This window comes from Salmo salar, chromosome ssa03, assembly GCF_905237065.1.
Source record: "Salmo salar chromosome ssa03, Ssal_v3.1, whole genome shotgun sequence".
NCBI lineage: Eukaryota > Metazoa > Chordata > Actinopteri > Salmoniformes > Salmonidae > Salmo > Salmo salar.
The window spans coordinates 97,316,243-97,332,005 of NC_059444.1; the positions used below are offsets into that span (position 1 = coordinate 97,316,243).

General features: G+C 43.4%; 1 protein-coding gene across 1 annotated transcript in view; it reads left to right on the forward strand.

Annotated features, from left to right (window-relative positions):
- The window catches only part of LOC106602007 (4-aminobutyrate aminotransferase, mitochondrial), a 63,518-nt gene that overhangs the window by 36,648 nt on the left and 11,107 nt on the right, over nucleotides 1-15,763 (forward strand). The window contains exons 7-14 of the mRNA XM_045715929.1: nucleotides 437-517; nucleotides 716-808; nucleotides 5,543-5,605; nucleotides 6,082-6,145; nucleotides 8,401-8,549; nucleotides 11,556-11,693; nucleotides 14,713-14,880; nucleotides 14,991-15,137. Of these exons, the coding sequence (XP_045571885.1) occupies nucleotides 437-517; nucleotides 716-808; nucleotides 5,543-5,605; nucleotides 6,082-6,145; nucleotides 8,401-8,549; nucleotides 11,556-11,693; nucleotides 14,713-14,880; nucleotides 14,991-15,137 (903 nt within the window). The remainder of the gene's footprint in view (nucleotides 1-436; nucleotides 518-715; nucleotides 809-5,542; nucleotides 5,606-6,081; nucleotides 6,146-8,400; nucleotides 8,550-11,555; nucleotides 11,694-14,712; nucleotides 14,881-14,990; nucleotides 15,138-15,763) is intronic.

A 15,763-nucleotide genomic window follows, 5' to 3' on the forward strand; every position in this document is an offset into this window, starting at 1 on the left:
TCATTACTGCTTATCACTTATTAACCATCACTTATTCACTTTACTTTAATAGAATATTTCAGCTGTTGTGTATATTACATTAGTTTAATTTGATGACTTTATTATCTCATTCCAAGTCATCATCTCATCTCTATAGAGCTGCTGTCTCTGCTGTCTGACAAAATCACTATTTTAGTATTTCTTCATAGTAAATAAGGCTTTATGACTGCTGAATACCAACTATCAATCACTTAGATCATGTATTTTCAGGTAGAGATACCTTGCGAAGTAACTGCTCTCTATGAGCTCACAGAAAAAACCTAACGAAATGGAATCTCTCAGCACTAACTGTTATTGAAAACCAATCAGAAGACATTGGAGTTGAACATCTCTCCCCAGGTTTATCTGACAGTCCTGCTTAGTTCCCCATGTTTACCTCTTTCTCCCTTCCTCTCAGAGTGCGTTTGTGAACAGGCCAGCTCTTGGGATCATGCCACCCGAGAACTTTCCGGAAAAGCTGGCGGAAAGCCTTCTCTCAGTGAGTGCCACACACACGTTGAATACACTGGATCCTTTACTGAAAGACCAGAAATTAACTAGTGAAGGGATTCTAGCTGGACCCCACCGCTGTAGACTGACTTCCTCCATTTTGTGGATTGTGCAATCCTTCTGACTGGATACCATCCAAAATGCTCCTTCTCTCTCCTCCCCACTTCTCCTTTTCTCCTCTGTCCAGGTTGCTCCTAGTGGTATGAGCCGTGTTCAGACCATGGCCTGTGGATCCTGCTCCAATGAGAATGCATATAAAGCCATGTTCATCTGGTACAGAGTGAGTACATACACTGAGTGTACAAAACATTAAGAACACCTGCTCTTTCAATCAAATATATTTCTAAAGCTCTTTTTTATATCAGCTGATTTCACAAAGTGTGACAGACTGACCAGGTGTTATACATGACATACATGACATAGACTGACCAGGTGTTATACATGACATACATGACATAGACTGACCAGGTGTTATACATGACATACATGACATAGACTGACCAGGTGTTATACATGGCATACATGACATAGACTGACCTATGTATAAGATAGGTGTTATACATGACATAGATTGACCAGGTGTTATGCATGACATACATGACATAGACTGACCAGGTGTAATACATGACATAGACTGACCAGGTGTAATACATGACATAGATTGACCAGGTGTTATGCATGACATACATGACATAGACTGACCAGGTGTAATACATGACATAGACTGACCAGGTGTTATACATGACATAGACTGACCAGGTGTTATACATGACATAGACTGACCAGGTGTTATACATGACATAGACTGACCAGGTGTTATACATGACATAGACTGACCAGGTGTTATACATGACATTGACTGACCAGGTGTTATACATGACATTGACTGACCAGGTGTTGTACATGACATTGACTGACCAGGTGTTATACATGACATTGACTGACCAGGTGTTATACATGACATTGACTGACCAGGTGTTATACATGACATTGACTGACCAGGTGTTATACATGACATTGACTGACCAGGTGTTATACATGACATAGATTGACCAGGTGTTATACATGACATAGACTGACCAGGTGTTATGCATGACATAGACTGACCAGGTGTTATACATGACATTGACTGACCAGGTGTTATACATGACATAGACTGACCAGGTGTTATACATGACATTGACTGACCAGGTGTTATACATGACATAGATTGACCAGGTGTTATGCATGACATACATGACATAGACTGACCAGGTGTAATACATGACATAGACTGACCAGGTGTAATACATGACATAGATTGACCAGGTGTTATGCATGACATACATGACATAGACTGACCAGGTGTAATACATGACATAGACTGACCAGGTGTAATACATGACATAGACTGACCAGGTGTAATACATGACATAGACTGACCAGGGGTAATACTTGACATAGATTGACCAGGTGTTATGCATGACATACATGACATAGACTGACCAGGTGTAATACATGACATAGACTGACAAGGTGTTATACATGACATAGACTGACCAGGTGTTATGCATGACATACATGACATAGACTGACCAGGTGTAATACATGACATAGACTGACCAGGTGTAATACATGACATAGACTGACCAGGTGTTATACATGACATAGATTGACCAGGTGTTATGCATGACATACATGACATAGACTGACCAGGTGTAATACATGACATAGACTGACCAGGTGTAATACATGACATAGACTGACCAGGTGTTATACATGACATAGACTGACCAGGTGTTATACATGACATAGACTGACCAGGTGTAATACATGACATAGACTGACCAGGTGTAATACATGACATAGATTGACCAGGTGTTATGCATGACATACATGACATAGACTGACCAGGTGTAATACATGACATAGACTGACCAGGTGTAATACATGACATAGACTGACCAGGTGTAATACATGACATAGACTGACCAGGGGTAATACTTGACATAGATTGACCAGGTGTTATGCATGACATACATGACATAGACTGACCAGGTGTAATACATGACATAGACTGACAAGGTGTTATACATGACATAGACTGACCAGGTGTTATACATGACATAGACTGACCAGGTGTTATACATGACATAGACTGACCAGGTGTAATACATGACATAGACTGACCAGGTGTAATACATGACATAGATTGACCAGGTGTTATGCATGACATACATGACATAGACTGACCAGGTGTAATACATGACATAGACTGACCAGGTGTAATACATGACATAGACTGACCAGGTGTAATACATGACATAGACTGACCAGGTGTTATACATGACATAGACTGACCAGGTGTTATACATGACATAGACTGACCAGGTGTTATACATGACATTGACTGACCAGGTGTTATACATGACATAGACTGACCAGGTGTTATACATGACATAGATTGACCAGGTGTTATGCATGACATACATGACATAGACTGACCAGGTGTAATACATGACATAGACTGACCAGGTGTAATACATGACATAGATTGACCAGGTGTTATGCATGACATACATGACATAGACTGACCAGGTGTAATACATGACATAGACTGACCAGGTGTAATACATGACATAGCCTGACCAGGTGTAATACATGTGTTATACATGACATAGACTGACCAGGTGAATCCAGGTGAAAGCTATGATCCCTTATTGATGTCACTTGTTAAATCCACTTCAATCAGTGTAGATGAAGGGGAGGAGGCAGGTTAAATAAGTGTTTTTAAGCCTTGAGACAATTGAGACATGGATATTGTATGTGTGCTATTCAGAGGACAAGACAAAAGATTTAAGTGCCTTTGAACGGGATATGGCAGTAGATGCCAGGTGCACCGGATTGTGTCAAGAACTGCAACGCTGCTGAGTTTTTCACACTCAACAGTTTCCCTGTGTGTACCAAGAATGGTCCACCACCCAAAGGACATCCAGCCAACTTGACACAACTGTGGGAAGCATTGGAGTCAACATGGGCCAGAATCCATCCCTGTGGAACGCTTTCAACACCTTGTAGAGTTCATGCCCCGACCAATTGAGGCTGTTCTGAGGGCAAAAGGAGGTGCAACTCAATATTAGGAAGGTGTTCTTAATGTTTTGTACACTCAGTGTATATATTTATATACACAATATCTAGTCAGTATAAGCAGAATATACACTGCTCAAAAAAATAAATGGAACACTTAAATAACACAATGTAACTCCAAGTCAATCACACTTCTGTGAAATCAAACTGTCCACTTAGGAAGCAACACTGATTGACAATAAATTTCACATGCTGTTGTACAAATGGAATAGACAACAGGTGGAAATTATAGACAATTAGCAAGACACCCCCAATAAAGGAGTGGTTCTGCAGGTGGTGACCACAGAGCACTTCTCAGTTCCTATGCTTCCTGGCTGATGTTTTGGTCACTTTTGAATGCTGGCGGTGATTTCACTCTAGTGGTAGCATGAGACGGAGTCTACAACCCACACAAGTGGCTCAGGTAGTGCAGCTCATCCAGGATGGCACATCAATGCGAGCTGTGGCAAGAAGGTTTGCTGTGTCTGTCAGCGTAGTGTCCAGAGCATGGAGGCACTACCAGGAGACAGGCCAGCACATCAGGAGACGTGGAGGAGGCCGTAGGAGGGCAACAACCCAGCAGCAGGACCGCTACCTCCGCCTTTGTGCAAGGAGGAGCAGGAGGAGCACTGCCAGAGCCCTGCAAAATGACCTCCAGCAGGCCACAAATGTGCATGTGTCTGTGGTATGAGGGCCCGACGTCCACAGGTGGGGGTTGTGCTTACAGCCCAACACCGTGCAGGACGTTTGGCATTTGCCAGAGAACACCAAGATTGGCAAATTCGCCACTGGCGCCCTGTACTCTTCACAGATGAAAGCAGGTTCACACTGAGCACGTGACAGACGTGACAGAGTCTGGAGACGCCGTGGAGAACGTTCTGCTGCCTGCAACATCCTCCAGCATGACCAGTTTGGCAGTGGGTCAGTCATGGTGTGGGGTGGAATTTCTTTGGGGGGCCGCACAGCCCTCTGTGCTCGCCAGAGGTAGCCTGACTGCCATTAGGTACCGAGATGAGATCCTCAGACCCCTTGTGAGACCATATGCTGGTGCGGTTGGCCCTGGGTTCCTCCTAATGCAAGACAATGCTAGACCTCATGTGGCTGGAGTGTGTCAGCAGTTCCTGCAAGAGGAAGGCATTGATGCTATGGACTGGCCCGCCCGTTCCCCAGACCTGAATCCAATTGAGCACATCTGGGACATCATGTCTCGCTCCATCCACCAACGCCACGTTGCACCACAGACTGTCCAGGAGTTGGCGGATGCTTTAGTCCAGGTCTGGGAGGAGATCCCTCAGGATACTATCCGCCACCTCATCAGGAGCATGCCCAGGCGTTGTAGGGAGGGCATACAGGCACGTGGAGGCCACACACACTACTGAGCCTCATTTTGACTTGTTTTAAGGACATTACATCAAAGTTGGATCAGCCTGTAGTGTGGTTTTCCACTTTAATTTTGAGTGTGACTCCAAATCCAGACCTCCATGGGTTGATAAATTGGATTTCCATTGATTATTTTTGTGTGATTTTGTTGTCAGCACATTCAACTATGTAAAGACAAAAAGTATTTAAGATTATTTCATTCATTCAGATCTAGGATGTGTTATTTTAATGTTCCCTTTATTTTTTTGAGTAGTGTGTATGTGTATATATATATATATATATATATATATATTATAATAGATAGATAGATAGATAGATAGATAGATAGATAGATAGATGAAACACTACCATGTTTAGCTGAGACAATACATATTATACAGTCAATATATTTACTAAATGTATTGAATACGACTGGACACAATAGAAACATAGTAGTCTGTCTGTCTGTCTGTCTGTCTGTCTGTCTGTCTGTCTGTCTGTCTGTCTGTCTGTCTGTCTGTCTGTCTGTCTGTCTGTCTGTCTGTCTCAGAATAAGGAGAGAGGCCACAACATCCCCTCTGATGAAGACATGAGCTCCTGTATGATCAACCAGGTGGGTGAAATCTGTTTTATTAGTCGTGTGTACGGGATACACATGGTACACATTGTCCAATTAAATGCTTACTGGCAGGTTCCTTCTGGACAATGCAACAACAATAAGAACTTTTAAAAGATATGACTAGGAACATAAAGTAAATGTCTCAGTAGAATAAACATTTTAATATCAGTATAATACAGGAAGGAACAATTTATAGTCCAGTATTTACACATGTATTTGGGAAGGAGGGGATGAGGGGCAGTGTATAAACTGAGCAGTATAATCTGTGTGTGTGTGTGTGTGTGTGTGTGTGTGTGTGTGTAAGGTGCGGAGAATCAGAGCAGGCCATGACCGGTGTTCATCATCACGTTCCTCTTGACTATTCTTTAGTAGCCACACTAAAAACACTCTCTCACTCTAATTCTCTCTCTCTCCCTTGTTCTCCCTTGTTCTCCCTCTCTCTCCTCTCTCCCTTGTTCTCTCTCTCCCAGAGCCCTGGCTGTCCAGACCTCAGCATCCTGTCGTTTATGGGTGGATTTCATGGCAGGACAATGGGTCAGTAAGGTTAAATATTATTACACGTCTTATTGTTGAATGAAAGTAAAATAACAGACCTGACTCATCAGCATTGCAGTTGCAAGAAATCTCCATCCACCATGAGACCCACAAAGACCCAAAAGACATGTCTTCTAGTCACCTTACACTCCCAGAAGCTGCTCATAGGAGCTGTTTTATAGACCTAGACACTGAAACCCAAAATGACAGAGTTTGGTGCACATTCTGTCATGCTGGCGGGCGACTTCAATGTCCACCATGAAGACTGGCTGGGTAGCCAAACAACTGTCATGCTGGTTGCTGGGCCCGACAGCTTGCAAGCTGCTTAGGCCTACAACAGATTGTGGTTACTCCAACCAGAGGAGATCAAATCCTGGACCACATCATGACTGACCTTCCGACTGTGTCTACAACACTCACCAACCTGGGCACCTCTGACCACAACCCTGTCCTAGTAAAGCTTGATCTGCCTGTATACAGAGACAATACTTACAAGAGGAAAGTGTGACAATACAACAAAGCCAGCTACTGGGGAATGCCAGGCTTTATCACATCCACTGACTGGCAGAAAGTCTTCTCTGAGGAAGATACGGAGAAGATGTATAACTAGATCACTGACATCACCCATGATGCCATGGAGCAATTCATCCCTAGCAGAACTGTCACCAGAAAGCCTGGGGGAAAAGTATGGTTTGATGAAAGACCAAGAGAGCAGCATGGATGAAGAAATGTCGCTTTTTCTTCCCCAACAGCTAAAAAAAGAAAATGCCGCCAACAAGCAGAAGTTTTCCCAGGCCAGACACATTCAACCAGACTGAGAAGCAAGCTAGAAGGAACCGTGATATCAAACTCACAAAGGAACTCACTGATAACACCCTAAGCAGCAAGAGATGGTGGAGGCTTGTCAACTCCCTCTCTGGAAGAGCTGCTAACTCTGATATCCCTGTCATCATACACCACGACGTAACACACCTCACTGCATGGGACAGAGCAGAAGTGTTCTGTGAGGCTTTTGCACAGAAATGCCACCTACAAGATGCAAAAGACTCTTGCTCCATGTATGGAGTTTTCCTCTAGCTGCTCTATCGAGACCCATTCAAACCCCAAGGACATCAACAGGCTCCTGAAAAGCCTTAAGCCTGACAAAGACTGACAGCTCCACATAACCCAGATGTGAGCCAGTCGACATTCTGAGGACTGCTCTATCCTGATCCACCATTCTGAGGACTGCTCTATCCTGATCCACCATTCTGAGGACTGCTCTATCCTGATCCACCATTCTGAGGACAGCTCTATCCTGATCCACCATTCTGAGGACAGCTCTATCCTGATCCACCATTCTGAGGACAGCTCTATCCTGATCCACCATTCTGAGGACAGCTCTATCCTGATCCACCATTCTGAGGACAGCTCTATCCTGATCCACCATTCTGAGGACAGCTCTATCCTGATCCACCATTCTGAGGACAGCTCTATCCTGATCCACCATTCTGAGGACAGCTCTATCCTGATCCACCATTCTGAGGACAGCTCTATCCTGATCCACCATTCTGAGGACTGCTCTATCCTGATCCACCATTCTGAGGACTGCTCTATCCTGATCCACCATTCTGAGGACTGCTCTATCCACCATTCTGGGGGCTTCCTGGTCCACCATTCTGGGGGCTTCCTGGTCCACCATTCTGAGGGCTTCCAGGTCCACCATTCTGAGGGCTTCCAGGTCCACCATTCTGAGGGCTTCCAGGTCCACCATTCTGAGGGCTTCCAGGTCCACCATTCTGAGGGCTTCCAGGTCCACCATTCTGAGGGCTTCCAGGTCCACCATTCTGAGGGCTTCCAGGTCCACCATTCTGAGGGCTTCCAGGTCCACCATTCTGAGGGCTTCCAGGTCCACCATTCTGAGGGCTTCCAGGTCCACCATTCTGAGGGCTTCCAGGTCCACCATTCTGAGGGCTTCCAGGTCCACCATTCTGAGGGCTTCCAGGTCCACCATTCTGAGGGCTTCCAGGTCCACCATCCTGAGGACTTCCCTACCCTATCCACCATCCTGAGGACTGCCCTATCCTGATGTTTTTATATTTTTTTATTGAACCTTTATTTAACTAAGCAAGTCAGTTAAGATCCACCATCCTGCGGTCTCGTTTAGTTTTACGGTAGCGTAACAATGTAACCTCGCAGGATCAGGATGCTCGAACGAGGGTAGGACTGCCCCACTCCTTAAAAACAACAACTCACCATGTCTGATCTGTTTTCAGGTTGCTTGGCAACGACGCACTCCAAGGCCATCCACAAGCTGGATGTGCCGTCATTTGATTGGCCGATCGCTCCCTTCCCTAAACTGAAGTACCCTCTGGAGGAGTTCAAACGGGAGAACGCACAGGAAGAGGCCCGCTGCCTGGAGGAGGTGTGTGTGTGTGTGTGTGTGTGTGTGTGTGTGTGTGTTAGGATTTAATATTTTCCTGAGAATCTACCAATTTTCCAGTATTCCCTTTCAAACTGGAAGTGCTATTTTAAAAGCGTATAATACCAGCCCAAAAACAAATCTGACATAATTATACCACTGTAAATGGAGAAAGACATGATTATACCACTGTAAATGGAGAAAGACATGATTATACCACTGTAAATGGAGAAAGACATGATTATACCACTGTAAATGGAGAAAGACATGATTATACCACTGTAAATGGAGAAAGACATGATTATACCACTGTAAATGGAGAAATAGACACATAATTATACCACTGTAAATGGAGAAAGACATGATTATACCACTGTAAATGGAGAAATAGACACATAATTATACCACTGTAAATGGAGAAAGACATGATTATACCACTGTAAATGGAGAAATAGACACATAATTATACCACTGTAAATGGAGAAATAGACACATAATTATACCACTGTAAATGGAGAAATAGACACATTGATTCAATTGAATCAATCTCAAAGTTCTATTGAAGTCACCACACTATTTGGTTGATAGTTTTAATGTAGGTCTATGAACCACTGACTGGTATAGACTAGTTCTAATGTAGGTCTATGAACCACTGACTGGTATAGACTAGTTCTAATGTAGGTCTATGAACTACTGTCTGGTATAGACTAGTTTTAATGTAGGTCTATGAACCACTGTTGTATGACTGGTTTAGTCTAGTTTTAATGTAGGTCTATGAACCACTGTTGTATGACTGGTTTAGTCTAGTTTTAATGTAGGTCTATGAACCACTGTTGATGACTGGTTTAGTCTAGTTTTAATGTAGGTCTATGAACCACTGTTGTATGACTGGTTTAGTCTAGTTTTAATGTAGGTCTATGAACCACTGTTGTATGACTGGTTTAGTCTAGTTTTAATGTAGGTCAATGAACCACTGTTGTATGACTGGTTTAGTCTAGTTTTAATGTAGGTCTATGAACCACTGTTGTATGACTGGTTTAGTCTAGTTTTAATGTAGGTCTATGAACCACTGTTGTATGACTGGTTTAGTCTAGTTTTAATGTAGGTCTATGAACCACTGTTGTATGACTGGTTTAGTCTAGTTTTAATGTAGGTCTATGAACCACTGTTGTATGACTGGTTTACTCTAGTTTTAATGTAGGTCTATGAACCACTGTTGTATGACTGGTTTAGTCTAGTTTTAATGTAGGTCTATGAACCACTGTTGTATGACTGGTTTAGTCTAGTTTTAATGTAGGTCTATGAACCACTGTTGTATGACTGGTTTAGTCTAGTTTTAATGTAGGTCTATGAACCACTGTTGTATGACTGGTTTAGTCTAGTTTTAATGTAGGTCTATGAACCACTGTTGTATGACTGGTTTAGTCTAGTTTTAATGTAGGTCTATGAACCACTGTTGGCCGACTAGTAAAATATGATGAGGTTATTACAGTCTAGTGAAAATTCTATTTATTTTAGCCTACCTTTAACTGAAAGATGAAGCTTGGTCCTTTTCTCTCTCCTTACACCTGGCTATCGGGGGAATCAGGGAAGGTTGTGGCAGTTTTTTTATTTCTCTTGTTGTGGTGATTTTGACAGAGGGAACATATCTGATTCTCCGCTAATCAAACCGATCCGCTGTAGCGGAGATTCAGTACCATGGATAGCGCTGTGGATTATAAATTGCCCGCGTATCTAAACCCACTGTGAATCATACGCCATTCTAAGTTTGGCTATGTTTCATATAAAAGATAACATTTACTTGTTAGCATTCGTTATCAGTTGTTAGCATTCGTTATCAGTTGTTAGCATATTCGATATCAGTTGTTAGCATATTCGATATCAGTTGTTAGCATATTCGATATCAGTTGTTAGCATATTCGATATCAGTTGTTAGCATTCGTTAGCATTTGTTAGCCTAAAAATCTATGGTAGGCATATTTCTAGCAATAAAGTCAATGACTGTATAATAAGATGTTGTAAACAAGTCCAGACCTCGAGACATTACTGTTTTCCTTTATTACTTTACACCATTATCACTTTTTCATTTTCACAAAACTTTCTTGTTCAATTTGAGTTCATTAAAAGACACCCTGTTCTCCCGTTATTTTTCTCCCCAATTTCATGGTATCCAATCGGTAGTTACAGTCTTGTCTCATCGCTGCAACTCCCGTACGGACCCTGGAGAGGCGAAGGTCGAGAGCCGTGCGTCCTCCAAAACACAACCCAGCCAAGCCGCACTGCTTCTTGACACAATGCCCACTTAACCCAGAAGCACCAATGTGTCGGAGGAAACACAGTGCACCTGGCGACCGTGTCAGTGTGCATTGCGCCCGGCCCGCCACAGGAGTCGCTAGAGCGCGATGGGATAAGAACATCCCTGCCGGCCAAACCCTTCCCTAACCCGGACAACGCTGGGCCAATGTAGGCACTGCCCTATGGGTCTCTGGGTCAAAAACAGACTCTGTCAGAAACAGAGTAAATATAGGTAGGTTACTGTGATTGTAGCTGACTGATTCTCAAGACCCAGCCAAACAAATGTAGAAAAGCATTCTACACACAACTTAGGCTACGTAAATCAACCTGGTGGGCCTACCCCGTAGCAAACAAACTAACAAACAAAATCATAGGCTATAGGCTGTACCTGTGGGCTCTCAAAAAGCACAGTGCACCAATGCTTCCTGGTTTCTGATCTTGGTCACAAATTGGCCACAGACTGGGGTGGCTTGGATCGTGGCGAGTGCCTCAAACCGCTGCTGGTATTTTGACGTGTGTGTGTGTGTGTGTGTGTGTGTGTGTGTGTGTGTGTGTGTGTGTGTGTGTGTGTGTGTGTGTGTGTGTGTGTGTGTGTGTGTGTGTGTGTGTGTGTGTGTGTGTGTGTGTGTGTGTGTGTGTGTGTGTGTGTGTGTGTGTGTGTGTGTGTGTGTGTGTGTGTGTGTGTGTGTGTGTGTGTGTGTGTGTACACACCAGGTAGAGGACCTGATAGTCCAGTGGCGTCAGAAGGGCCGGCCGGTGGCTGGGATAGTGATTGAACCCATCCAGGCTGAGGGAGGAGACAACCACGCAACACCGGACTTCTTCAAGAAGCTACGGAACATCGCACGCAAGGTTGGCTGGAGAGAGAGGGAGGAGAGTGTGGAGGGGGGAGAGTCATACACAAGGTAGTCTGGAGAGGGAGGGAGGGGTGAGAGTCATATACAAGGTACAATGCCTTGCAAAAGTATTCACCCCCCTTGGCATTTTTTCCTATTTTGTTGCATTACAACCTGTAATTTAAATGGATTTTTATTTGGATTTCATGTAATGGACATACACAAAATAATCCAAATTGGTGAAGTGAAATGAAAAAAAACGACTTGTTTCAAAAAAGTAAAAAAAATAGAAAAGTGGTGCGTGCATATGTATTCACCCCCTTTGCTATGAAGTCCCTAAATAAGATCTGGTGCAACCAATTACCTTCAGAAGTCACATAATTAGTTAAATAAAGTCCACCTGTGTGCAATCTAAGTGTCACATGATCTGTCACATGATCTCAGTGTATATACACCTGTTCTGAAAGGTCCCACTAAGCAAGGGGCACCACCAAGCAAGCGGCACCATGAAGACCAAGGAGCTCTCCAAACAGGTCAGGGACAAAGTTGTGGAGAAGTACAGATCAGGGTTGGGTTATAAAAAAATATCAGAAACTTTGAACATCCCACGGAGCACCATTAAATCCATTATTATCTGTGCTTCTACACCTGCATAACTTGCTGTTTGGGGTTTTAGGCTGGGTTTCTGTACAGCACTTTGAGATATCAGCTGATGTAAGAAGGGCTATATAAATCAATTTGTTTTGATTTATTAAAAAATGAAAAGAATATGGCACCACAACAAACCTGCCAAGAGAGGGCCGCCCACCAAAACCCACGGACCAGGCAAGGAGGGAATTAATCAGAGAGGCAACAAAGAGACCAAAGAGAACCCTGAAGGAGCTGCAAACCTCCACAGCGGAGATTGGAGTATCTATCCATAGGACCACTTTAAGCTGTACACTCCACAGAGCTGGGCTTTACGGAAGAGTGGCCAGAAAAAAAGCCATTGCTTAAAGAAAAAAATAAGCAAACGCGTTTGGTGTTCGCCAAAAGGCATGTGGGAGCCTCCCCAAACATATGGAAGAAGGTATTCTGGTCAGATTAAACTATAATTGAGATTTTTGGCCATCAAGGAAAATGCTATTTCTGGCGCAAACCCAACACCTCTCATCACCCCGAGAATACCATCCCCACAGTGAAGCATGATGGTGACAGCACACTGTGGGGGTGTTTTTCATTGGCAGGGACTGGGAAACTGGTCAGAATTGAAGGAATGATGGAGGGCGCTAAATACAGGGAAATCCTTGAGGAAAACCTGTTTCAGTCTTCCAGAGATTTGAGACTGGGACGGAGGTTCACCTTCCAGCAGGACAATGACCCTAAGCATACTGCTAAAGCAACACTCGAGTGGTTTAAGGAGAAACATTTAAATGTCTTGGAATGGCCTAGTCAAAGCCCAGACCTCAATCCAATTGAGAATCTGTGGTATGACAAAGATTGCTGTACACCAGCAGAACACATCCAACTTGAAGGAGCTGGAGCAGTTTTGCCTTGAAGAATGTGCAAAAATCCCAGTGGCTAGATGTGCTAAGCTTATGGAGACATACCCCAAGACCTTGCAGCTGTAATTACTGCAAAAGGTGCCTCTACAAAGTATTGATTTTGGGGGGGTGAATAGTTATGCACGTTCAAGTTTTCAGTTTGTCTTATTTCTTGTCTGTTTCACAATGAGAAATATTTTGCATCTTCAAAGTGGTAGGCATGTTGTGTAAATCAAATGATACAAACTCCAAAATCGATTTTAATTCCAGGTTGTAAGGCAACAAAATAGGAAAAATGCCGAGGGTGAATACTTTCACAAGCCACTGTAGTCTGGAGAGGGAGGGAGGGGATGAGAGTCATTAACAAGGTAGGGCTGGGCAATATGGCCAAAATCTCATATCCCGATTTAGTACATTTCATATCCCGATAACGATACATATCACGATATAGCACATTTTCTGTAAATTCATTGAATAAATAGTTTATATAAAATGGCCACATGTTAAAGGCCTATTTCTTATTACATTTTGAATTAAACTCAACAAATAAAAGGTACTGACTCATATTTGATTATTTCTCCTTTTATTTACAACCTTTGTGCAAATTTTCAATTAAGCATGTAACAAAATATTAATGTATAAAATCTAAAAAGGTATATAGAAAACACTTCAACTATAGTTGCAAACTAAATAAATATAGGCCTAATAAATAAATAAATAAATATTATATATATATGTATGTATATGTGTGTGTGTGTGTGTGTGTATATATGTATATGAAAGAAAGTGAATGTGACACAGAGCACAGAGACACGGAGCTCGTAAGTAAAAGAGGGCCTCAAACACCACTAACCTCCTTTACCACCTAAACAAGAATCATGTGAAACAGTACGGAGAGAGTCTACGGATGAGACCCAAAAACGTACAGCCGAGTGCTCAAAACAAACCCCCTGACTCAGACGTTGCAAGAGGCTTTTCCCCGCGTCACACCATATGGCACTCGACTGTACGTTTTTGGGTCTCATCCGTAGACTCTCTCCGTACTGTTTCACATGATTCTTGTTTAGGTGGTAAAGGAGGTTAGTGGTGTTTGAGCTTGTTGTCGGGACCGGCCTGCGGCATATTTAGTAGTGGATGGTTTTCTGGTCCTTGTCAGACTTTTCATACCCAAACCACGTCCATGAGGCCCTCTTTTACTTACGAGCTCCGTGTCTCTGTGCTCTGTGTCACATTCACTTTCTTTCATGTTTGTTTGTGTAGCAAATTTCCTTACACAACGCAAAGCGTCGTCCAATTGACTAAAAATATTGCCGTAAATAGTGTGATTTGCGACACAATGAAATAAACGATAGAGCATAATATAAAACGATAGAAAAACGTCTATCATCACACGATATATATCGTCATATCGCCCAGCCTTAACACATGGTAGTCTGGGGTGACACTGAAATAAAGTCCATCCATCAATCATGGAAGGAACAAAACATCCTCCCCTCCTCTCCCCTCTCTCAGCATGGCAGTGCGTTCCATGTGGATGAGGTGCAGACAGGTGGAGGAGCTACCGGGAAGTTCTGGGCTCATGAACACTGGGGGATGGACGACCCCGCTGACATCGTCTCCTTCAGCAAGAAGATGCTCACTGGAGGTTTTTACCATAAAGATGAGCTGCAGGCAGACAAGGTAACACACACACACAGGACACACACACACAGGACACAGACATGCACACACACTTTGTTTACGTGTACAATGTATAACCTTATTATGGCTGTGTGTGTTTTCTTTCCCAGGCCTACCGTATCTTTAACACGTGGATGGGTGACCCGTCTAAGAACCTGTTCCTGGCTGAGGTTCTGAACGTGATCCGCAGAGAGAACCTTCTGGAGGAGGTGACCCGCTCTGGGAAGACTCTGCTACAGGGACTCTACCAACTACAGGTACTAGAGACTCTACCAACTACAGGTACTAGAGACTCTACCAACTACAGGTACTAGAGACTCTACCAACTACAGGTACTAGAGACTCTACCAACTACAGGTACTAGAGACAGAGACTCTACCAACTACAGGTACCAGAGACTCTACCAACTACAGGTACTAGAGACTCTACCAACTACAGGTACTAGAGACAGAGACTCTACCAACTACAGGTACCAGAGACTCTACCAACTACAGGTACTAGAGACAGAGACTCTACCAACTACAGGTACCAGAGACTCTACCAACTACAGGTACCAGAGACTCTACCAACTACAGGTACTAGAGACTCTACCAACTACAGGTACTAGAGACTCTACCAACTACAGGTACCAGAGACTCTACCAACTACAGGTACTAGAGACTCTACCAAATACAGGTACCAGAGACTCTACCAACTACAGGTACCAGAGACTCTACCAACTACAGGTACCAGAGACTCTACCAACTACAGGTACTAGAGACAGAGACTACCAACTACAGGTACTGGAGACAGAGACTCTACCAACTACAGGTACTAGAGACAGAGACTCTACCAACTACAGGTACTAGAGACAGAGACTCTACCAACTACAGGTACTAGAGAC